The sequence below is a fragment of the Bufo gargarizans genome, chromosome 1 (assembly GCF_014858855.1).
Source record: "Bufo gargarizans isolate SCDJY-AF-19 chromosome 1, ASM1485885v1, whole genome shotgun sequence".
Classification (NCBI taxonomy): Eukaryota; Metazoa; Chordata; class Amphibia; order Anura; family Bufonidae; genus Bufo; species Bufo gargarizans.
Window position 1 is genome coordinate 702495367 of NC_058080.1, and position 26839 is coordinate 702522205.

General features: G+C 44.0%; 1 protein-coding gene across 4 annotated transcripts in view; it reads left to right on the forward strand.

Moving 5' to 3' along the window:
• The window catches only part of RUSC2 (RUN and SH3 domain containing 2), a 64781-nt gene that overhangs the window by 27355 nt on the left and 10587 nt on the right, over positions 1-26839 (forward strand). For 2 of the 4 annotated variants that reach the window (XM_044276265.1, XM_044276266.1), the window contains exons 3-10: positions 14385-15170; positions 16247-16444; positions 18489-18623; positions 19628-19704; positions 21481-21655; positions 23203-23308; positions 23387-23433; positions 25911-26769. In XM_044276265.1, the coding sequence (XP_044132200.1) occupies positions 14385-15170; positions 16247-16444; positions 18489-18623; positions 19628-19704; positions 21481-21655; positions 23203-23308; positions 23387-23433; positions 25911-26769 (2383 nt within the window). The remainder of the gene's footprint in view (positions 1-14384; positions 15171-16246; positions 16445-18488; positions 18624-19627; positions 19705-21480; positions 21656-23202; positions 23309-23386; positions 23434-25910; positions 26770-26839) is intronic. The other 2 variants (XM_044276267.1, XM_044276268.1) reach the window with 2 other exon arrangements.

Consider the following 26839-nt stretch of genomic DNA (forward strand, 5'->3'; position numbering starts at 1 on the left):
TGTACATACTCATATACACACATACATTCGCACATACTGTACATATACATTTACACACATACATACAATCACATTCATACACACATACTGTACATATAGTTACACAGTGAGAGGTTTGGTCTGAGAAAGCAGGTATTTTCCCCCCAGCATGTGCTGCTGGGCTGATTTACAGCGAGGTGAAGTCAAATACTGGACCGGATTTTAAATGCCGGTCCGGGTTTTGGCAGCACTTGGCTGTCCTTAAATAGGCAGCTGGGCTCAGAAGTCATGTCTCTGTGTTGGGAACTTGTTGTTGCCTCTATACTGCATCCCCTAATCCTGTCTACCAGAGTGAGTCCCCACAATATAAACACACATACTGTACATATATACACACATACACACATAATGTCCTTGTGTATATACATCCACATTTACAGACACATACATTCACACACAGAAGCCCCCATCTCTGGACTTCTTTTATCAACAGGATAAGGGCTCATGCACACGGACGTTGCCCGGCCGTTCCCGTATTGCGGCCTGCAAACAAGCAATATGCAGGCACCGGCCGTGTGCACCCCGCTTTATGGTTGCGAACTTGAATGGGTCCGTAGTCCGGAAGGTGCGGTGCGGAACGGAGGCACGGAAGCATTACAGAGTGCGGTGCGGACGGATGACGTACCCACGGATGTTACCTGTGCAATGGGGACCGCAAATTGCAGTGTGCATGAGCCCTAAAAGTAAGCAGACTCCAACCTTTTGGCCCCTGATGTATGTGTGTGTGTACAGTATGTGCGTTATTGTTTAAACAGTCGGTATTTTTCACGTATTTGATAAGACTTGGATGATGTCGTCATCGTTGGGACTATGAGAGGATGTTCTGTAAGATACTGATCCCTCCACGTGTTATCCATTCCCTCAAGGAGGGTGTAGCCGCCGCACGTCGTGTATTGGGTTGTGTGGTTTGGTTACTGAGTAACATCAGTGTCCGGGGACAGCAGCCCGGAGCCTACACCGAATCTTCTACTTCTATCCAGCTAGGAGGTGTGTTTTTTTTAATGAAACCAGCAATGTATGGAGTTAAGTAGCTTGGAGACATTTTGCGGATCAGAACCTGGAAGTGCAGAACATGCTTTAGGAGGATACATTTCCCTTATATACTAATGATGTTGCCCAACAGTTAGGCCTTTTTCACACGAGCGAGTTTTCCGCGCGGATGCGATGCGTGAGTTGAACGCATTGCACCCGCACTGAATACCGACCCATTCATTTCTATGGAGCTGTTCACATGAGCGGTGATTTTCACGCATCACTTGTGCGTTGCGTAAAAAATCGCAGCACGCTCTATATTTTGCATTTTTCACGTAACGCAGGCCCCATAGAAATGAATAGGGTTGCGTGAAAATCGCAAGCATCCGCAAGCAAGTGCGGATGCGGTGCGATTTTCACTCAATGGTTGCTAGGAGACGATCGGGACGGAGACCCGATCATTATTATTTTCCCTTATAACATGTTTATAAGGGAAAATAATAGCATTCTGAATACAGAATGCATAGTAAAACAGCGCTGGAGGGGTTAAAAAAAAAAAAAAAAAATTTTTAACTCACCTTAATCCACTTGATCGCAAAGCCCGGCATCTCCTTCTGTCTTCATCTTAGCTGTGTGCAGTAACAGGACCTGTGGTGACGTCACTCCGGTCATCACATGGTCTATCACATGATCCATCACCATGGTAAAAGATCATGTGATGGATCATGTGATGACCGGAGTGACGTCACCACAGGTCCTGTTACTGCACGCAGCTAAGATGAAGACAGAAGGAGATGCCGGGCTTTGCGATCAAGTGGATTAAGGTGAGTTAAATTATTATTATTATTATTTTTAACCCCTCCAGCGCTATTTTACTATGCATTGTTATACATGTTACTAACCATGTTATAAGGGAAAATAATACAATCTACAGAACACCGATCCCAAGCCCGAACTTCTGTGAAGAAGTTCGGGTTTGGGTACCAAATATGCACGATTTTTCTCACGCGAGTGCAAAACGCATTACAATGTTTTGCACTTCAGCGGAAAAATTGTGCGTGTTCCTGCAATGCACCCGCACATTTTCCCGCAGCGCCCATGTGAAAGAGGCCTTAGGTCCCTTTCACACGAGCGAGTTTTCCGCGCGGGTGCAATGCGTGATGTGAACGCATAGCACCCGCACTGAATCCTGACCCATTACTTTCAATGGGGCTGTGTACAGGAGTGTTGTTTTTCACGCCTCAGTTCTGCGTTGCGTGAAAATCGCAGCATGTTCTATATTCTGCGTTTTTCACGCAGCCCTGGCCCCATAGAAGTGAATGGGGCTGCATGAAAAACGCATTGCATCCTCAAGCAAGTGCGGGTGTGATGCGTTTTTCACTGATGGTTGATAAGAGATGTTCTTTGTAAAGATTCAGTTTTTTATCACGCGCGTGAAAAACGCATCAAAACGCATTGCACCCGCGCGGAAAAACTGAACAACTAAACGCAATCGCAGACAAAACTGACTGAACTTGCTTGCAAAATAGTGCGAGTTTCACTGAACGCACCCTGAACGCATCCGGACCAAATCGTCACTCTCGTGTGAAAGAGGCCTTAGGCCTCTTTCACACGGGCGTCTTATTTTTGGCCCGGATAAGAGGCGGGTGCGTTGCGGAAAAATGTGCAAAACATTGTAATGCGTTTTGCACTCGCGTGAGAAAAATCGTGCATGTTTGGTACCCAAACCCGAACTTCTTCACAGAAGTTCGGGCTTGGGATTGATGTTCTGAAGATTGTATTATTTTCCCTTATAACATGGTTATAAGGGAAAATAATAGCATTCTGAATACAGAATGCTTAGTAGGTGATCAATTGAGGGTTAAAAAAAAATAAAAAAAAGTTAACTCACCTTCTCCTCTTGATCGCGTAGTTCCCGGTATCTTTACTTCTTGAATGAGCTGTGGGCTAAATGACCTGTGGAGACCTCAGATCACATGCTCCAATCACATGGTCCATCACCATGGTGATGGAGCATGTGATCGGACGTCACCACAGGTCCTTTAGCCCACAGCTCATTCAAGAAGTAAAGAGACCGGGAACTACGCGATCAAGAGGAGAAGGTGAGTTAACTTTTTTATTTTTTTTAACCCCTCCAGCACTATTATACTATGCATTCTGTATTCAGAATGCTATTATTTTCCCTTATAACCATGATATAAAGGAAAATAATACAGTGAATAGACTGTCACCTAGCAACCATGCGTGAAAATCGCATAGCATCCGCACTTGCTTGCGGATGCTATGCGATTTTCACGCACCCCATTCACTTCTATGGGGCCTGCGTCGCGTGAAAATCGCACAATATAGCACATGCTGCGATTTTCACTCAACGCACAAGTGATGCGTGAAAATCACCGCTCGTGTGCACAGCCTCAAAGAAATGAATGGGTCAGGATTCAGTGCGGGTGCAATGCGTTCACCGCACGCATTGCACCCGCACGGAAAACTCGCCCTGTGAAAGGGGCCTTACTGTTTGCTAGTTTTGGCCTAAGGCCCCTTTCACACGAGCGTGACAGATTAGGTCCGGATGCGTTCAGTGAAACTCGCACCATTTTGCAAGCAAGTTCAGTCAGTTTTGTCTGCTATTGAGTTCAGTTGTTCATTTTTTTTTTTTCCACACAGGTGCAATGCGTTTTGATGCGTTTTTCTTTCACGCGCGTGATAAAAAACAGAAGGCTTACAAACAACATTCCCTAGCAACCATCAGTGAAAAACGCATCGCACCCGCACTTGTTTCCAGATGAAATGCGTTTTTCACTGAAGCCCCATTCACTTCTATGGGGCCAGTGCTGCGTGAAAAAGGCAGAATATAGAACATGCTTCGTTTTTCATGCAACGCAGAAGTGATGTGTGGAAAAAAAGCGCTCATGTACACAGACCCATTGAAATGAATGGGTCCGGATTCAGTGCGGGTGCAATGCGTTCACGTCACACATTGCACCCGCGCGGAAAACTCGCTCGTGTGAAAGGGGCCTAAGAGTACGCGTACAGCCCTACAGGTGACAAAATCTGATGTGGACAACATCCCTGCAGAAGAGAGGGGCTGAGCCATTGTGACTACTGCGCTCGGCCACACTGGGCTTCTGCCATAAGTCTCAGGCACTGCCCCCATCTTTATGCACAGCAGGCATGGCTATAATGTAGCTGCAGATTTTATCCTTACATACTCGAAATTCCTACCATGCACCTTCAGCTCCAGAGACAGGGCCCAGGCCTTGGTAACTAGGCGAGGCATTTATTTCCCCCCTGCCCATACAGTATGTGGAGAGCAATGGCACTGAGTACTGTATGGTGCATTGTTTGGGTATTGTATAGACACTACATGGTGGAATTATTTTATGCACTGCATAGCAGTATTACTCAGGATCTATATGCAGTATTTCAGTCATTATTATAGTATTAAAAAAAAAAATGTGTGGTATTATATGGCTACTGCTTAAGTGGTATTCGTTTGGTGTTGTGTGAGGGTATCATCTAAGCTCTATAGTGCATGTTATTAGGGTGCTGCATGGCAGTCTCAGTTTGTTACTCTATGGCTGTATTTTCCAATACTGTATGGAGGTATTATTCACTTATTGTATGGAGATTTAATTTGGGCAATATATGGCAGTACAATTTAGTAACTATATGGAGGTATTATTGGTTATTGTACAGCAATCTGATTTGAACAGTGCCTGGTGGAATTATTTGGGCACTGCATATCAGTATTATCTTTGAGCCATGTCTGATGGTATTGTTTAAAAAACTGTGCAATATTATATGGCTGCTGCTTAGTCAGGGCCGTCTTTAATATTGATTGGACCCTGGGCAAAAATGTACTTGGGCCCCCTGGATCCCGCCTTCCCACACCTTAGCAGGCATATCACGCCCTCCACCACAACACACACACAAAAAATCCACACATCTGGTAGAGTCCAGTGAATGACTGTAAATACTTCCAGTTCTGAAGACTCCAGCGGCTCAGGATCAGTGTTCTGGGCTGGAAGTGGGCACCGCTCTGCAGGAAGGAGACCAGGACTCGGCTCACCCTAGTGTTACAGTGCACCCCAGCACCCCACAGTATGCAGTATAGCACCCTATAGTATACAGCACCACACAGTATGCAGTTTAGCACCACACACTATACAGTACCCCATAGTATATAGTAGAGCAGTATAGCAGCCCACAGTATACAACACCTCACGGTATACAACACCTCACTGTATACAGCACCCCAAACTATACACGATACAGCCCCCCACACTATACAGTACAGCAGTATAGCACTCCCCCCCACTATACAGGCCCCCCCCCCACACTATACAGGCCCCCACAGTATACAGCCCACCACACAGTATACAGGCCCCCACACAGTATACAGGCCACCCCCCCTCCCCCACAGTATACAGCCCACCACACAATATACAGCCCATTACACAATATATAGCCCACCACACAATATACAGCCGACCACACAATATACAGCCCACCACACAGTATACAGCACCCCACTATATAGTAGTTTACAGTATATTAACATAACAGCCCCTGTCACCTTTTTCTGATGTAATCTTTACACAAAAAAGCTCCACAGTTAACTTCTGCAACATTCCACAGGACCTGTGATGACCTCATAGCCATGTGACCAGTAATTGCTAGGTTACTGGTCACATGGTAATGATGTCATTAAGGTCCTAGAGCAAAACTCATTAAGGTCCTAGAATTAAGAGCATTAACACAGTACGATCATGATGCCTGTGTAGCCGACAGCCTGACACCCAGGGCAGTAGCTAGCAGGGCTCAAGAGGCAGCTGCCTTGGGCCCCCCAGGAGCAACTGGGCCCAGGGCAGCTGCCCCTTTTGCCCCTTGGTAAAGACGGCCCTGTGCTTAGTGGTATTCATTTGGTGTTGTATGAGGGGCTTACTTAAGCACTGTATTGCATTATGTGGGCATTGTATGGCAGTGTCAGTTAGTTACTCTGGGTGTATTTTTGTTTACTGTGTGGAGGTGTAATTTGGGCAATATAATGCAGTACTATTTTGCAACTGTATGGAGATATTATTTAGTTATTGTATTGCAATATTATTTGGACAGTATATGGTGGTATTATTTGGGCAATGTATATTAGTATTATTAGTGTATGGAGGTATTATTTATTTATTTGATGCACTTATATAGCATTTGGCTATTCCAAGGCAGTAATATTTCAGCACTGTATTGCAGTATTATTTCAGTACTGTCTTACTAGGGGGAATCTCAGTTTACTCATCTTTAGTCATGGCAGAAGCTTTGTAGATAAAAAATTGGCAAATTGATTCAGTTATCTGTATTCTAAAGGGAAGTAATTGTTTAAAATGATAGATATTTCTTAGAGATAAAAAGGCGATAGTTACAGTCACTAGACGGCGTAGGTAGGTGTCTGCAAAAAATACAAATGACGACCATGTGACATCTGCATTGCATCAGTTTTTTTTGTGGACCCTTTGTAACAATGCCTATCCTTGTCTCCAAAACTGACAAGGATAGGACATGTTCTATCTTTTTTGCGGAATGGCCATGTGGACATATGGAAACGGAATGCATGCACAGTCGTTTCCATTTTTTGGCGGACCCATTGACGTCAATGGTTCCACGTACAGGCCGCAAAAAAAATGGAATGGACATGGAAAACAAATACACTGTGATTCCTACCAAATCTCTACCTACCTTAAAGGGTAACCGTCATGTTTTCATAAAAAAAAATCTATTTTAGCATATGTTATTGCTACAGCAGCATTATGCATAAAGCAGTCTTTAGTTTCTTCACATACCACTGTTTTCCTTGAGTTTTTCCCTTAGTTACAGCTGTTTAAACATTTACAATATAAGAACCTTCTCAAGATGGCTCCTCTGCCAGTTCTCTGAGGCCAAAACTGCTTTCCCTCACTTTCCATACACACTTGCTGTAGCCAGCAGCTCCCTGCCAGCCAATCAGATTGGATTACTGAGAGACACGCCTCCTCACTCTGAAGCCTAAAACAGGCATGCAGTGTGAAGGACCGCCCCTCCGTCTTCCTGTCTTCTTAGCCAGAGACAGACAAGCCATAGCAACGGTCTTTTAAAAAAGCTGTTATTATAAGGTACAATAATTACAGATCTTTTGACAATCATTGACAGACTAAGGGTCCATTCACACATCTGTAGAATGTGTCTGCACCCGTTCCGCAATTATCCAAAATGAGTGCGGACCCATTAATTCTCTGAGGGGTAGGAATGAATCCGCATTTCCGGAGCGCGGCCCCGAACTTCCGGTCCACGGGTCCGGAAAAAAATAGAACATGTCCTATTCTTGTCCGCAATTGCGGACAAGAATAGGCAGTTCTTTGAGGGTGCCGGCCGGATGTATTGCGGATCCGACATGTGAATGGACCCTTACTCAGGTATACACGCCTAGCTCTAATAAACTAGAAAATAAAAAAAAGTATGAGAGTTACACTTTAAAGACTCACTGCACAAGAGTCACACAATTTCATGGTGTAACCATCAAATTTCTAAATCACTTCATTAAAAAAATCTGCCTGCATCCACCTAAATAAAAAGCTGTAGTCACGGCCACTAGGAGTCTCACTTCCACCTAATTTGTAGTCCACTGCCTGCTGTGAGGCAAGATCCATCCCTGGTAACACAGACTCAGAAGATGGCTGAGAGGAAGTGGGGGCCTGTCACAGCTAGCCTAGATCCTGAGCCCGATAAAAGAACTGCTTCTACACTGCTTTTAAAGGGAACCTGTGACTGGGATTTTGGGTATAGAGCTGAGAACATGGGTTGCTAGATGGCCGCTAGCACATCCGCAATACCCAGTCCCCATAGCTCTGTGTGCTTTTATTGTGTAAAAAAAAAAACGATTTTATAGATATGTAAATGAACCTTAGATGATTCCTGTCTCCTCATTGCTTGAGAGATGAGTCCAGCATTCTGACTGAGCCCAGCACCGCCCTGCATCCTCCGAATCTCCTCCTTGTTCCCCGACGTCACAAAGCTAGCGCATGCACAGTTCGTTCCCTGAGGCTGATGCCAGCACAGGGAAGAAACACTATGCCGACACTGCGCATGCGCTAGCTCGCTCATCGCGAGATTACTGCTCGTTAGCTTTGTGACGTCGTGAGCAAGGAAGAGATTCGGAGTATGCGGGGCGGTGCTGGGCTCCTTCACAGTGGACATGGTTGGGCTCCGGAAATGTTAGTAGCCTCATTTACATATATATAAAATAGTTTTTTTTGACATAATAAAAGCACACAGAGCTATGGGGACTGGGTATTGCGGATGTGCTAGCGGCGATCTAGCAACCCATGTCCTCAGCTCTATACACAAAATCCAGGTGACAGGTTCCCTTTAAAGACTATAGGAGCCTCCTGCCTTTCTATAAGGACTGATTCAGATGACCATATTTATGCGTTCGCATCAGTTCCGCAATTTTGAGGAACAAATGCGGACCAATTAATTTCAATGGGGCAACAAAAGATGCGGACAGCACTCAGTATACTGTCCGCATCCATACCAATGTTCCGCACTCCAGCAAAAAAGGTAGAGCATGTCCTATTCTTGTTTGCAATTGCTGCCCATGTGCGTTCCGCAACATGCGGTGCACACACGGCCGGTATCCATATTTTTTGCGGATCCGCAATTTGCAGAACTTAAATCTCTATCTGTTCTGTGAGCTCCAAAGTTGAAAACAAACATAATGGGAAGTAAGGAAAAGGACATCACAGCAGTAGAGTTTTGGCAGAAGGGAGACACCCCCTGCTTCTGAGTGAAATGCATCTAGCTGTGCAGCTGAAAGAGTAAAATGGCTGAAAAAAACATTAGGGAAGCTTAAAAAAGACCTGTTCCTTCACAGTTATTGTACAAAGAAGCACAACCATTATGCAAACTTTTCTTTGAAAACTCAGGTACGTTTTATCCTCTAGGGCCCAAGTCCTAAATTGCTTAGACCAAGCATATCTATGGGGCTGCCTTTAACTAACAGAGGTCAAAACAGTACCCTTTGGGCCTCCATCGAGACATGATGTCAGTATACAGAAAAAACTTGAATTTAACGTGCTTACTAAAAACGATACCTTTATTAATAAACTGGGTTATGGAGCAAAAACAGTTTGCTCAGGTGATATCCTAAGTATGATAGATATATTAAACAAGAACTCCTACTGTAGATAGGATAAATTCTTAAATGGGGTCAATAGAGTGCTGACTAGGAATGATGGGGGTAATGGGTAAATGGGTGGGAAAGAATCTTTCCCTAGATGACCCTCAGATCTAGAGTCCTGTGCACAGGGATGTCACCTGATGGTGGAATCACCCTGCCCCTGTACCTAAGTCTCTCTATTGCCCTAATAAAGCCCTACTCTCAGACCTGGATTGGAAATAAATAGATCCAAGGAAAACAAAAACACATATACAGATGAAAATATGTATAAACAAAACACAAAAAACAACCCCAACGCGTTTCAGCTGCATATAGCAGCTCATCAGGAGGTGATGTAAAATTAATGAACGTAGGGAGTAACGGAAAAAACTGATATAAATAAAAAATGATACCTAGCTCCTATATATGTAACCTGTTAGGTTCTATTCAATGATGAAACAAACCTCTGTCATAAAGATGATCTGTAAATAGAGACAAACAAAGCAGATATAAGTTGCTAAATAGGGGACAGGTAAGCCTGTCTCACAATGTTGAAAGCACTCACCGATCAAGTATATAGGAGGCTTGGAGGGCTCAAGCGGGTCTGGCAGCGTTCAGAATTTAAGTGCCGGTGTGTGGTGACACTTCATCTGTACCTCAAAAACAATTACTTGCTCAATGACCAACTTTGTTCACACCATCGGTACTTTCGCCAACTGCAAAAGACGGGGGGTCGTGTATATTTGTCAGTGTCCCTGCCCCAAAGACTATATTGGTAAGACCTACAGGGAGATAGTGAACTTCCGGTAAGTGGAACTACCGCGATGATGCGATACGTCACTTCCGGTATTTGGACCGCATATTTGAACGCATGAACCAGGAAGCGCGGCCAGAAGCGCTGAAGAATCGTCTGGGCACCGGTCACTAGATATAGGTATAGATTTGGTGTTAAAAAATTAGCGGACAGCCATGTCTCGGCCCCCACTAAGTAAACAAAGGATAAAAAACTTCCCCCAGAGGATTATTATTTTATGTATATAACTTTTGAGCCCTCAGTAGAAGAAAATAGGAGGAGTAAAACAGGTGATATAACAAAGATGTGCACCCCAAATCATACATAGTCCTCTATACTTTAGAACAGGATATATGTATGTGGGACAAAGATACCGTGACAATAAAATGTATATGTCACTACTCTAACAGTGGTGCTTCCCGCACCCGCATGGTCAAAAAGGGACATAGTTAAAGATACCTGCATGAACGGAGGTAGGGGCTATTTCTTAGACAAGAAAGAAGGGGCCATATCCAATAGAATTATCAAATAAAGCATGTATATGTCAGTCGTTCATTTAGACCACCCGGTGACTGAGACCGGAAGCAATAAATCCACTCAGACTCCTTTTGGAGTATTTTCCGGTCCCAGGGGGAACGACTTCAAGTACAGAAAAACTGATGGATCTAGGGTCCCCACCCTGTTGGTCATTCACATGATTGGCCACAGAGGTATCCTTCTTTTTGGCTATATCGTTTACATGCTCACACACTCTACGCCTAAGCTCCCTGTAGGTCTTACCAATATAGTCTATGGGGCAGGAACACTGACAAATATACACGACCCCCCGTGTTTTGCAGTTGGCGAAAGTACCGATGGTGTGAACAAAGTTGGTCATTGAGCAAGTAATTGTTTTTGAGGTACAGATGAATTTACAGGCCTTACAGGCCCCGCATCTAAAAACCCCTTTCGGCTGTCTGCCAAGCCACGTACCCTCCTTCTTGGCACCGATATAGTGGCTATGCACAGTCTATCTCTCAGGCTCATACCCCAGGCAGTACGTTATTTGTGGGAAGGAGGAGATAGCTTTAGACAGATCGTCGTTAAGATGGGCCAGTGGGTTCTCAGGATAGAAGTGATTTCCCTGTTAGCCGCATCATAGGTAGAGACCAGGCGAATCACACTTTTGTCCCCTCTTTCTTTATTTCTAGGTACCAGTAGGTCTCCCCTATCACTATTCTCTGCTGTCTTGAATGCTTCCCTGAGAGTGGATCTGGGATAGCCTCTCTGCAGTAGCCTGTTTTTAAGTTTTCTTGACTCGCTGTAGAAATTCTCCTTATCGGAGCACTTTCGGGGTGCGCGGAGGTATTGGCCTTTTGGGATACCTCTTTTTACGGCCAGGGGATGGTGACTATCCCAACGTAAGATGTTAATAGTGGCAGTCGGCTTACGATAGATATTTGTCGTGAGATTCCCGGCTACCGATGTAATCTCCACATCAAGGAAGGTGATACTTTTGGATTGTAGCTCACTCGTAAACCTAAGGCCCACATCGTTTACATTCAGAGCAGATACAAAGTCCTCGAATTTTTCCTTACTGTCACTCCACACCAAGAAAATATCATCGATATAGCGGGTCCAAAAGATGATCTTACTGTTCCACCACATAAAGTGGTCAGGGAGCACAAATTTGTCTTCCCACCAGCCCAGGAAGAGATTTGCATAGGTAGGGGCACAGGGACTGCCCATAGCTGTCCCCCTGAGCTGGTGGTAGAAGGACCCGCCATACACGAAGAAATTGTGTGTAAGAGTGTATTCCAAGAGGCACATGATGAAATTGTTATGGTTTTGACATTGTGTACCTCTGGATCTCAGGAAATGGGCCGTTGCTGCTAGGCCTTTTTCGTGTGGAATTGATGTGTATAGAGACTCAACATCAATGCTTGCAAGATAGCAATGGGAGTTAGTATACACATTTTTTTTTCTACTGTATAGAAATTCATAGCTGAATACGCTTTCCTATCATCACGCATCACACACTAAAACATATACCCTGCGGTATACTTTTTTTTGCAAGGGATTCTGTGGTCGACAGATGCCACTATATGCTTTAACGAATGAGAATAGAGCCTTCGGGCAGTCTAGAGAATAGTCTACTGTACGGTAGATTTCCAGAAATCTTATGGCCTACAGATAAATCTTATTACCAGCCACCTCGTTATTCAATCTGCATCTTGTAAATATTGTAATATCTTCCTATGAACCATCGGGGGGCGATAGGATGGTTTATATTCACATTTATCCCAGAACTTGTGCACTGATTAATAAGCAGAACTAAACATATGATGTGGTTTAGCAGCGGTGAATCCCTGCAGACTCCACTCGTTGCTGTGTCGCAGATACAAGTCTTGGGAACTTCTCCGGGAATCACTGCGGTTGCTGCTCCAAGCCTCGTCCTGAAAATACTGATTTACTTCTTTTTTTTCTTGTTTTTGGGCGAGCTGAGCAATCTGGATTTGTGCCAACATAACACAGCGGCAGAACCTGCTTTGCCTTCTGATTAAACCTCATTATGAGCAGCTTGTAATGTCAGAGTGAAGGCGATGGATGGAACAGCCTCAGTATTAAGCCTTGTAATGGGAAAATAATGAATATTTAAATTATATAAGAACAAGCCCGTTAACCTGGAAATGCAAATCAGTCTGCTGATGTGTCATTGTATGATATATGGATAAATAACTGATATTGCACAAGCTTGCCTTCATATAACGGCTCATGCTGTCCCCGGAGATTATACTGTAATGAGATTCAGTAACGGCACATGGTGGTGTAACACAGGGCAGTGTCTAGGGAATTTTGCTGAGAGGGAGAAAATGAAAGAAAGCCGCCACCCTTCAGCTTTAGGGCTCATCCACATGAACGTATTTTCTTTCCGTGTCCGTTCCGTTTTTTTTTTGCAGACCGTATGCGGAACCATTCACTTCAATGGGTCTGCAAAAAAACAGAGGTTACTCTGTGTGCATTCCGTTTCCGTATGTCCAAAATAGAACATGTCCTATTATTGTCTGCATTACGGACAAGGATACTACTGTTCTATGAAGGGCCAGCTGTTCCGTTTCTCAAAATATGGAATGCACACGGATGTCATCCATATTTTTCCGGATCCGTTTTTTTGTGTGCATGAGCCCTTAAAAGGGGTATTCCAGGCTCCTGAAATTGATGACTTATCCTCAGGATAGGTCATTTATATCTGATCGGTAGGTGTCTGACACCCAACAACCTGCGCCAAACAGCTGTTCCCTGCAGCTTCTGGCACCGTGACTTTGAATGGAGAAGGAAGCAGACATCTCCATTTAAAGTGTAGTGGCCGTACTGGGTTACTGCAGCTCAGCTTCCATTGAAGTGAATGGGAGTTAAACTGCAGTAACCCAACATGACCACTACACTTTGAACGGAGCTGTGTTTCCTGTTTTATTCACAGTACTAGTCCCAGCATCGGAGACTGCAGGGAACAGTTGATCGGCGGGGTGTGGGGTGTCAGACCCTTGCCAATCAGATATTAATGGCATAGCCTGAGGATAGGTCATCAATGTCAGGAGCCTGGAAAAAACCCTTTAAGTAAGGCTGTTTACACATGGAAATATCTCTGCACCCATCTCATATCACTTCTAAGTTTAGTTATGCTTCTGGCCACTCCCTTACATATGAACATTAAGCTTCACCATCAACACAAAGAGCATCACACAGTCAGGGCAATGCGTACACTTGCTCTTTCAGTCAGGGATAAGTGTATGCTACCACTATACAAAAACTAATATAAGTAATAAAACCACCATACAGAGAACAAATAGTGAGATACCAGTTCTATATATAGTCTGTAGTCTATATACAGACTGTGGACTACAGTAGACATAAAAATTACATCCAGTGACACACAGGAGACGATCGCTTTCCTTTTCTCCTTCTTCCGGTCCAGATTGTCATGATGGCTTCTCTTTTCCTAAAGACTGTAAAGTTTTATACCCAGACATCAGGCCTCTTGTTTTTGCATCTCATCCCCACCCTCTATTGTAAAGATCAGAGAGCAAAGTTTAAGCATCCAAAGGTTCATTACACAGGGGTTTCACAAGGTAACACCATTTGCGGAACATCTCTCATGAGTCATTGGAGATGTAGACCACTTATTGAATCTCTGAAATGCTGTAGGAGGCCTGGACACTGTGCATTAAGCAACTGGGTAACACACAACATAAATGCCCTAACTGCTCACCTGACAACATCAGTGGAAAGCCTACAGACAATTTATCAAATAACATTTGTTGAATAGGTCTTTGTGGATTAATAAGTTGAAACTCCAGGATGTAATATTATTATGTGACCAAATGATCTGATAGACTTTGTTGTGTCTTGACTTGTCAGGTATGGGGGCAGAAGCCAAACCGGTTTTCCGCTACAGCAAAGACCAGCGTCCGACCACCTTACCAATACAACCATTTGTTTTCCAGCATCATTTTAGCAAACCTAAAACTCGTCCCCTGCACAGCCACTTCACTTCTAGTCTATCCCAGCTGTACGGACTGTCCAGCAATCGATTGTCTAGTCAACGTAATGTGTCAGAGTCCCAATCGTCAGCACCAGTCACTCTGGCCGGCCAGATGGAGGTCAATGTTGGCCAGAGTAGAGTGATCAATGTGCCTGGTAAACTTTCTCTTGATGGACTGACGACCATCAGAGATGATCAGAATGCAAAGCAAGCACCAGAAACAACCCGACCATCTCCACTGGGCAGTTATTCCCCAATTCGGAGTAATGCCATGTTCTTTCAAAGTATGGACTCTGGTTCCTCCAGCTCTCCATCTCCAGAAAAAGCAAAGGAGAATCAACCACCTAGAAGTCGCTCCTGTCCAATCTCAGCCAATCTTCTGCCTTTAAGAGCAACACAGGTCCGAGGGACCACGTTACCTGGAGCTGCCAAACCCACTCGTAAATATGAAGGGTCTCCGAAGATGGAGGTGCCAAGGCCACTAGTCAAGAGAGAACCACTCAAGGAACCAAGCACACAAGTGACGAAGCATGGACTTCCAGCCATTAATTCTCTACCCCTGCTGAACACTGTTCTCCATGAGGTCACCCAGCCTGAACGAAATGAAGAGGACAAAGCCAAACGAGTCCCTGAAAATATCATGCTCTCAAGACCTGTTAATGGTATGAAAACTTCATGAGTTACATTTTTTTTAAAGTGTTATAATCCTTAAATTGGAATCCAGTTGTTGTTGAAATTATAGGTCTCCTATTAAAAAAAGATTCTGTCCCCATGGTAACACTTCCTGTGCAACCAGTTTTCTATTTCAATCCCCTGATAACACTGAGCTGCCAGGATCAGGAAGTGTTGTCATGGGCATGGACTTCTCACATGCAACCTTGTGAAGAAAAGTTTGCTGACCATTTCAGGAATTATTGCATTCTAGAGACAGAATGGACAGATAGGTCTATGTGCACATCCACCTATGGATGTGTGTGTAAATAAACCCGTAGAAGAGCCTTGGTCTGCTTGGTTCCCTGTTGCTCCTGTCATGGCTGCCAACCATGGTTACATCACTGTGATTGGGCATCTAGAGTAAGATGTAAAACACAGAGCAACATGAGCCCAAGGTGACCAGTGGTCGATGATGGGTTCTATTTAGTGAAAACCTTTTTTCAGTTCCCTTTTTGTCATGCATGTTGCTTATTCCTTCAGAAATGTATTAGAGCTGCGTGACATGGAAGGAGTACTTTAAAGTACCCATGTGGTTCCTCAGGGTTGTAATTAAATGTAGACACACATTGAAAGGTATTTGTAGGGTAGGAAATCTCCTAGGAAGTATGGACATGGAGCCTTCTACTATGTTGCTTCACAAGGACATCCTACCACCACATCCCAGGATGCAAAGATATGGCTGATAGTTGTCCTTTTTTCCTGATACGTTATAGGAGACAAGGTCAGCTTGGCCTGTGAGCCTTTTGTTTTCCAGCACTGCAGTATCTGTATCCTAGGTTCCCACCACTCATAGTTGTTGGTCAAGAATCTCAGGCTCCCTATCTCCTTGGACGTCAGGGGCTAACTTGCAAGGCCCATTGTATTTTCTCCTCTATTGCTATCACTAACATCAGTTGGATATGAGCGCTGGGATTTGGTTGCTGCTCTTTTCACTTGACCTCTGTCTCTTCTTTACTAACCTTAGTCACTTCTTCCTTCTCTCTCTCCTGATTCTTTGCTCTTGTTGTGTGTGACGATTGCATAGCCAATCACCTCTCCCCTCAAGCCTTGAAGTGGAGGGAGTATAGACGCCGGAACCCACTATGCCTCGACCGAGTTCATGGAGTAACAGGACTTTCTGGGAGTCTGGACAGAAAGCATGAGACGAAGACAGTGAGAAGGAACCATTTCTTCGACTTTTCAAGCAGTATCAACGGCAACCATTTACACTCACGCTTCCACGGTGCGAAGTGAATGATACTGAGTTACCTGAGTATGATGGGGGTGGGCTGAAGACAATGGGTTAAAAGAAATGGGCAAGATTATACTAATATGACTAGAAAGGCAAGGAGAGAAATCCGAAAAGGAATAAGCAAATGAAGAAATGATTGATTAATTAATTAGTGAATAACTGACCAAATGAGCAACTACGTAAGTCAATGTTATAAATGATATGAGTGGATAATAGGAATTAATTATTTAATTAAATGCAGAATGTACTTTAGCAATAAATGAACAAGTGAATGAATGAACGAATGATATAAGTATACATTTAGAATGAATAAATAAAACGCAGAGTGCAGTTTGGCAATAAATGAAAGAATGACTGAATGAACAACCAAGTGAGTCAATGTTATAAAAAGTGCATATGTAGGAATAAAGTATAAGAAGAGTGAAAATGTGGAATGAATAAATAAAAAGCAGAGTGTGGTTTAGCAGTGAATGAACAAATTATTAAATGAGTGAATTAATGAACAATCAAATGAATCAGTGTAAGGGTCCATTCACACGTCCAGTTTTTTCTTTCCTGATCTGTTCCGTTTTTTGCGGAACAGATCAGGACCAGATCTGGACCCATTCATTTTCAATGGGTCCTGGAAAAAATCGGACTGCACAATGTGTGCTGTCCATTTCCGTTGTTCCGTTCCGCATGTCCGTTTAAATATAAAACATGTCCTATTCTTGTCCGCAAAATTCGGATCCTGGTACAATACAAAGTCAATGGATTCGCAAAAAACGGAAGACATGTGGATGTCATTCCGTATGTCATCCGTTTTTGCGGAATCCGTTCCTGGAAACACATAACAAATTTGTTTTTGTTTTTTTTCCAATTTTTTTTCAAAGAAATCCAAACAACTTTATTTGATTATTGAACTTTATACATGTTTCCGTTTTTTGCGGATCCGCAAAAACGGATGACATACGGAAACATTTTCAGGAACAACGGATCCGCAAAAAACGGACCGAAAATCGGGATATAGGAAAATACTGACGTGTGAATGTAGCCTTATAAAGTGTCTACAGCTAGCGATGGATGGATGTATGATATGAGTGAAAATTTGCAATGAATTGTCTGGTATATATCAAGAAGGATTTTAGAGAGAATCATAAGTAGAAAAGGTATGAATGTTTAGCAGAAGCGATTGAACGCTAGGTAGAAGCAAGATCTAGGAACGAAAACATGAGACAATAATGACCCGTGTAAATTCTAGAATTAAATGAATAATAAGCAGGCGATAGGTTTAATAAACATGTGGGAAGATGGATACAGCCGTAATGCATAATATCCAGTGGGGTGAATGCATGAGTGAATGAACACAATAACAATGAAAAGTATTTGAATAACAAGTGAATAATATAATGCAGGAAGGAAAAAAGAGAGAAGAGAGCGAAATAAGGAAAAAAGGAATGAATTATGACACTTATAGAGGGATTTACGAATTTGTGAATAATACAGAGAGCTGGAACTAGGAAAGGATACATTCCATATAGGGATTTGGAAATAGCTATAGGCAGTGCTAGAGTGAATGAATGAATGAATGAATAAAGCAAGCAAAAGGTATTTCATATGGATCTAAGGGGGAATGATATGAAGGGACAGTGAATGTGTGAATGAACGAGCAAACTATATGAAGACTTAATTTGAATTATATAGTGAAATACTGATTTAGGAAAAAATGATTTGAAGAAAGATGTGTGTGGGATAAAAGAATGATGTATTGTATGAAAAATAAGATAGTGAACTGCTAAGGAATGAATAAACGAATGAATGAATAGAATATATCCAGGATGGATGCATAAAGTTACTTCTAGCGGTGAACAGTATTTGAGGAGAGCATGTGGCAGAGTCAGTAGGTCTCAACTACGCTGATTCTCACTTTTCCTTTTATCACACATTCTTTTTTGTCTTTTGGAATGAATTTCTTGACTTTCATATAATTTTCCTCACCGATATCTTATTTTTCTCCTGCTCCCTCCTAACTGTTCTATGTCTTTTCTCCTCACAGGAAAACCTTCGGCTCTGATCTCAAGTGACTTTTTCCCAGACTACTTCTCAGTGACGGAGCGCCCCCCGGCGGAGTTCTGCCTGTCCCCAGACAGCAGCGTTGAATCTGTGTCTATTGATCTCTTGCAGAAGAGGGGTAAGGTCGTTGGTGCACACAGGGGTCAGGAGCACTGTAGGAAATGTACAAATTGGGCGCATTTCTTATAACTTCTCCCACCCCACTAAAATTGGGAATGAGACCAACCTGGAATGGGCCCTGTCTCTCCAGGTATCCCATAGCAGCCTCATGAGCACCCCCCCTATGGAACATCCACTCCAACATGTTAATCATACAGCATATGAATTTGCTTTGAATCTGCATTGAAACATGAGGAATTCCTCTAATTCTCCTACGACAAGTTATGAATGAATTGCTAGCAGTTTGCAATGAAGGTCCGGCTGGATGTTACCAGTTGGGGAGGGGGGTGTTCCTGCACAGTGTGATACTATCAGACTGTGTAGGGACACAGCCCCAACTAGTAACACCCATCCGGACCTCCACTGCAAACTGCTAGCAATTCATTCATAATTTCTAGAAGGAATAATAAAGGAATGGCCCAACATAAAGCCATAAGAATAGATACAGACATAGAATTGTTATTACATGGAGGATGTAAGTGGTCGCTAAAATAGACATGTCAGGAGAGGTGACGGCTCATGATTTAGACTCAAGTCACATCCAAAGCTGCATTCAAGATTCTGTGGGTTTCTTAGTAGCTCACATACAGATGTAAAATTCCTTTTCTTGACACTTAATAAGTTAAATAAACAGCTGCAAGAATTTTTTTTCAATGGCTTCCAACTGCTTTTGTGACATGTCATAGTCAAATTACAAACTGCTCCATCTGTACTTAAAGGGGCTGGCCCATCTCACACATTGGCAGCATATCACTAGGACATGCCACCAATGTCAGATAGGTGCAGGTCTCACCTCTGGCACCCTCACCTATCTCTAGAATGGGCGTATAGGTGCCTCGTGACTTAATAACAAAACAGACCGCTAGAAAATTGGCGTCTTTACGCTGCAGTAAATTAGTCGATAATATTTCTTGCTACTTTTCAATGAAAATAATCCCTCACAATGTTGCACTCTCTCCCCAGGGCTGGTGAAGGCTGTGAATACGGCAGTAGACCTGGTCGTAGCTCATTTTGGAACAAGCCGGGACCCAGGAGTGAAGGTCAGGCAGGATATCAAAAACTAAATTGCAGAAATATTGAATATGCATACTGCATAGTGAAAACCACTGGAGAAAAACAGTTATTTGTTTACCCCTGTCCCTATGACAACACTTCCTGTGCTATGATAATTCAATCTCGCCATTGACAAGCCGAAACTCATAGAAAGTAGTTACGATTCAGCTTTTATATGAATATTTTAGAAGAGAGCTGAAGGCCAAGAAGTTTTGTCATGGATATGCTGCCAACAACATTTTTCTTACATGAGACAGGGTAAGACACAGACCACGTTCCCCGGCCTAGGATAGCTCTGTATTGGGGGTTCTTGCCCTTCATTTGTACAGAGCTGCAGAACGGTCATCTGAATGAGATGCTGGAGATGCAGCTCAGGTGCTGGTTCTCATTGAAGAGACATGGTGGTTTCTGGAGACATATTTTCATTCAGTGCTTCTTGGGAAAAGAATTTGCTAATTAGCTCATACCAGAGATACCCATCTATAGACAGCACTGTTTTGGGGTTCTAGATACGCGTCTTTGGCTAGTATCAGTTCATTTGCATACTTTTTTCCCATGAAGCATTCCTGAAAGGCAAGTCTCCAAATACAGCTGTGTCTCCGCAATGAAAACCGTTACCACTTTCCCCCTTGAAATACAAATTGATATAAGGCTACTTTCACCTTTTCCAGCAGCCTTCTGGATCCATTCACTATAATGGTGGCCGGCCGTACAAAAAATACAACATGCTGCGTTTTTTGTCCGGCCTCCTCTCGGCTTGTTTGCCGGGCTGTGGCCGGACCTCCAGCCCGCCCCTATTATAGTGAATAGGGCAGGAGCGGACTTCCGGCGGCACAATGGACTTGCGGTAGCACGGATTCGGCAGGCTGTTCCCCTGCTGGAAAAGGCTACTGCTAGTGTGAAAGCCTAACTCTGCTGCCATGCAGTTTGTGCAATTTATAACATGTATAGGAGACCTTGGTGTGTATATATATATATTGTAAGGGATCGCTTTCTCTGCCTGGGGCAGTGATGACAGACTTCTCATCAAACAGTGCTTTATTTGTCACACAGCACATCAAACTTCCAAGTTTGGCATCACTTGGCACGATTAAGTCACAACGTGTTACATCAACACAAAACAATAAATCCTTGTCCGGCTAGGCGCTCACTATACAGAGGTCTCCCTAACTCACCTCTAGTTCACTGTTCACACCAAGGGAGAGATCCAGCTTCACTCAACCATACGATCGAGCAGCCTCCTGGCTGTGACTAACATGCCACCTTAGGGATCACACCTAGCCTCTCACCCAACTAAACTGGAAAACCGAGTGAGACATACACCCCCTCCACACCTCTACCGTGCACTTTAACACTGTATATATATATATTTTTATATATAGCAATAAATAATCTCTGTCACTAATTATCTTGATTGATTTCTTAGCTGCTCCTAGGACAGCAGTGTGACCACTTATACGTCTGCTACTACACTTCAGTTCCTATATAGTTGTCAGCCATCTTTCTCAGCCCTCTATTGATCACAAGAATGGAAGGGTCCAAGTCTCCTCAATGAGAATAAGCATTGACCACTGGAGTTTGCAAGTCCCACATGACCTTGCTTGGAGCAGTGGTCAAGCATGTACACTGCTACTCTATTCAAACTCTATGGGACTGTTAGTGGGGTCCCAGTGATGGGATATTTATTTTATGGGAAACCCTAGAAATACAGTTGTTGATGGCAGAGGGTAACGCATATATTTTTTTCTCTGCATTGTCTACAGGCCAAACTGGGGAACAGCTCAGTGAGCCCCAATATTGGACATCTGATCTTGAAATACCTATGTCCGGCCATCAGGGACATCCTGAGTGATGGCTTGAAGCCGTGTGTCTTGGATGTTATTATTGGACAAAGAAGAAACATGCCATGGACAGTGGTGGAGGCATCAACACAACTAGGTATGGTCACCAAGGACCCAGCACATAGTTATAGGGTTACTGGGCGCGTATTACTGGTTCCTACACAAGCTGTGCGACCTCCACAGCAACCACAAGATGCTCACAACAGGTAGAATAGATGTTTTTCTGGATGAGCTTGGGTTATATAAATTAATTCAAGGGATAATGCTTGTAGCATGAAACGGACGCCAGTGTTCAATGGTCTGGAGGATAGCTAGTGGAGATGTGGGAATGGAATGCAGTAAACACTGGAACAAGGTGTCTAATTTCCAAGCATGACGTGTTATGCTCCCCACTAGCCATTGAGAAAAGTGCTTGACTTTATCAGTCTAACGGATTGACAAACAGGAGGCGCACTTTGCAACTGGGTATTTCACAATATTCAATTTATTGGTAGACAACGCATTTCGGGGTACTCCGGACCCCTTTATCAAGTCTTATGTGTACCAGGGGTTGATTGGTGTAACTCCTGGTTTCAGTCAGCGATGCGAGCGGCACGGCTTGTGTGTCAGCAGCACGTGGAGGACGTTGGTCGACGTCCTCCATGTGCTGCTGACACCAGCCGTGCCGCTCGCATCGCTGACTGAATCCAGGAGTTACACCAATCACACAAGACTTGAAACGTGTTGTCTACCAATAAATTGAATATTGTGAAATACCCAGTTGAAAAGTGCGCCTCCTGTTTGTCCATCCGTTAGACTGATAAAGTCAAGCACTTTTCTATTTGTACCTCACACCCAAGTGGTGGGGTGGCTCCCGCCCAAGGTGTTTGGATGAACCTGGGCTGCACCAACTGTTAACCATCCACGCTGAGCCTTCATTGTGGTTGCACCCAATAGGTGAGCAAACCAATTTCTCTTGTGGATTATCCACGTACTGAACATACTCACCCTATGAGCCTTTCTCTATCCCCTGGCCATTATTTACTAGCCAATGAGGCATACCTCTGAGTTCTTAAATCCAGAAGGTCAAACTAGAAACCTTGCCATGAAGCTTCTAGAACTGATGTACTTGTGCATTCAGTAGAAAATCCAATGCAAATCCAATATTTAGAGGGAGTCTCAATTTACATTTATTTTCCTTTTTTTTTTTTACTGTTGACACTTCAGTAATAAAGGTTTGGTTTGGTTATGTCATCAAGCTTCCTTGTCCCTTATCTGTCCCTTCTCCGGGCCACAGATAGGTCTTCCGATACTGGCATTCACTTTTATTCGGAGGTGAGCTACCGTACCCTGCCTGATAAATCCACTGAAAAGACTGTGGTTGTTGGGCTGCATATCCCTAGCAACCAGATTGTCAGACAGGACTCATCTGCTCATAATAATGGTAGATTGTACCCAGAGAAGGGGAAAACTTACCAGCTGGCACCACATAATGTCTCCGTCTCAGCCTGGGGTATTAATCAGATAATTCTAAATATATTTAGGTGGAGAAACTCTAAAAGGTCACCACCACATTTTTAAAATTAAACGCACGCTTAATCTATACTCATGTAACTATATGGTACCCGATGGTCACTGATCTGCAAATGATATCCTTCCATTCAGGTCCTTCCACCAAACTGCTGCACACGCTGTGCCAGAAGGTGAACCAGTTCTCCGAGCTGTGCAATCACAACCTGCGCTTCAACGCCTTCATCTTTGGTCTTCTCAAGTGAGTCCATCGTCCAGCTGTAGACACTCCGCTGCACTCCTTCAGGTCATAACTGATTGTCATTTCCATATCTTTCAGTATCCGTTCACTTGAATTCTGGTTCAACCATCTGTATAACCATGAAGGTAAGTGTGGTAGATCTCCTATATCAGGGGTCAGCAACCTTTGGGACTCCAGATGTGGTGAAACTACAACTCCCAGCATGCTCCATTCACTTCTGTGGGAGTTCTGAATACAGCTAAGCAAGTATACATGCTGGGAGTCGTAGTTTCACCACAGCTAGAGTGCCGAAGGTTGCTGATCTCTGTCCTAAATCTTGCAGCTGGGGTTTTCTGCTTTGGAATTTTTACCGCAGATTTTGCTGTGGATTTGCCACAGATTTTCCACAGTGAAAAACCACATAAATTGTAAGGCCTTATTCACACATTAGTGAATCACCAACGTGTGCTGTCTGTGTTCTCCATGGACAGCACACATACCTATTGATTTTAATGTGTGTATTCACACATCCGTGAATTTCCAGTCCATGGGGCCGTGGTTACTTCACGGAATTAAGCCCTATGTTTGTCCATGTTCATGGCTCACTCGCGTCAATTATAGTAAATGAGTCTGTGAAAATACTTAGACACAACACGGAGGGCATCTATTTTTCATCCATGTTTCACAGATCATTGCTAGGAAATGCTCTTGAAATGAATTTTCAGCTGAGCATTGTAATACGGATGACACATGTTGGGCAAAAAATGAACACATGGACCAAACAAGGATCCTTCACAGACATCTTCATGGATGAACCACTGACCATCTTGTCACTGATGCCATCACTGACACGGACATGTGAATAAGGCCTAAGGCCTCATGCACACGACCGTTGCTCTGGTCCGCATCCGAGCCGCATTTTTTGCGTCTCGGGTGTGGACCCATTCACTTCAATGGGGCCGCAAAAGATGCGGACAGCACTCCGTGTGCTGTCCGCATCCGTTGCTCCGTTCCGTAGCTCCGCAAAAAAAATATAACATGTCCTATTCTTGTCCGTTTTGCGGACAAGAATAAGGATTTCTACAATGGGCCGCCCATTCCGTTTCTCAAATTGCGGAAGGAACACGGGCGGCTTCCGTGTTTTGCAGATCCGCAATTTGCGGACCGCAAGAAACTGAACAGTCGTGTGCATGAGGCCTAAGGCAAATGCGATGACCAGTACATTACAGAAGCCCGGCTGTTTCCCCATATACTGTACTATAAATTGTGAATATATATAATATACTATTCTGCAACCTTCTGATATCTACATTGCATTTCAATTCTTAACCATTTTCAGGATCTCTGCTTGCTTCACTGCTTAAATTTTGAGAATCCTAAAATAATCCCACCAACACAACTAAAGGGTTGTCCCACAAATTCAGATTTATTATTACTATTAGTAATTAATATATTTACTCATAAAAACGTAATGGGAACCTCAGGATCGGTTATTAGTATCTGATCGGTGGGATTCTGACTCCTGACACCCTCGCTGATCAGCTGTTTGAAAGCGCCTTAGCGCTCGGACTAGCACTGCAGCCTCCTCTCTCCTTACGCAGTACAGCGCCATTCATTGCATAGAGGCTGTGCTTGGTATTGAGTGAGACTGAGCTGCACATGTGACTGATGAACGTATCGTCACTGGCTTAGGCCGGATGCACACGGCCGTGAGCGGTCCGTGGTATGTATTACTGTAGTGCAGCGGCGGCATGAAGAGCACGGCGTCATAGCAACCAATGACTGCATGCGCTCCTGCTGTCAGCAGTAATCCAGGCCGGCATACCACGGACTGCTCTCGGCCGTGTACATTCGGCCTTAGGAAGAGGCTGTAGCACTCAATGGAGCACCATGCCTCTTCAAACTGCTGATTGACCCCCACTGATCTGACACTGATAGGCCATCAATGTTGTACTCCCAGAAACCCCTTTTAATTGCAGTCATTAAAAAAAATGTTCCGTGCAGTTCATACATGTTATGGCGCCCCCTGCTCTTCTTTCAATTCCCTCTCAGAATATCCACCTAACATGTCCAGTCCTTTTGGTCACACATGCTCAGTAGCTCAGTCCCATTGCCCGGATTGTTTTGTACATGGGCAGCGGACTGATTTTTGCTATGGTACAGGCTGGCCAATCAGAATCGGTACACTCACCTGCTTCTCACCAGCAGTGGACACATTAGGTGGACATTCTAAGAAGAAATCAATGGAACAGCAGGGGGCGCCATGTAACAGCAATATGTAGACAAGCATGTTTTAAATAATTTGAGTTGAAACAATGTTGTTTGCCTGATGTAAGAAAATGAAGATGTAATTACGAGACGGCCATTTAATGGATTTGTTACAATGTATCAGTCTCGGCAATCTCTATAAAAGACATATCCTGTAGTGGACTTCTGGCTGATTGCTCTTAACTATACTGTTACATTGTAACAAACTGCAGCTCCTGCAGCATTAGGTCCAGACTGAATATGAGCCTCTGAGTGGAAAGAGGAATGTTTCCATTCACTGACAGGGACCCCTGTAAGAGTTGACCAGCCGGATAGAACATCCTCTGGAATGATGCCTGTTTTGTCCTTCCTCTAGATATCATCTGGGCTCACTTTGACCCTGTTGGCTTCTTGTCTGTGTCCCATGGAGTTTGTCAACCGCTGTTTGAAGAACTTCTTCTCCTTCTCCAACCTCTGTCACTTTTACCTTTTGACTTGGACCTTCTGTTTGAGCACCACTTGGTCCAGATGAGCAGAGAACAGCAGCAGAAAAAGGAGATGCTCCGTGTGAAGCAAGACCTTTTGCAGTCCGTTCACTCCACCATACAGCTCATGAGAAGCCGCGATGAAGAAGAGCAGGCCGGCCAAGAAAAGAAAAGTCTTGTGAAGACATCTTCCGAGGAGTCCAACAGTGATGAAAGGCCGACAGGGGAAGGTGCCGCCGCCGTGGAACTTGATGAAGAGCACAAGAAAGAGACTGCAATGGAGGTGAAGCGGGACAAGCAGGCCGGGTGGTGGTACCAGCTAATGCAGAGCTCCCAGGTGTATATTGAGAACTCAACTGATACGGCCAGGTTTACACGCCAAGATAGGAGAAGACCTGGAAATGGTGGGACACCCAAAAAAATGCCACCACCCAGAGAGGGTGTTATAGATGGAGCAGAGGCTTGTCCCTGTGTAGAAGGGACAGTGGAAGACAAACCTTGTAAGAAAGACATGGGAGATGACACACAGAAGGATAATCGCAAGTCGTGGATGGGCAGCCCCCCCGAGTCTGTGCTCAATGAACTGAAACGTGGGCAGAAAAAAGAGAGCGGGAACTCCGAAAAGACCACTCAGCCCAGTGGCCAAGAGCAGGGTGTGGCTAAAGAGAATGTACAGGGCAGTCCAGCCAGGAAATGGGGACACTTATTTGGGTCAAGGAGGACTATGACTGAAGTAAAGCAAACTAACAGGTAAGACTCATTCACCCAGATGTTTAATTGGAGGGGGGGGCACCATCTCATAAAAAAAAAAAAAACAGAA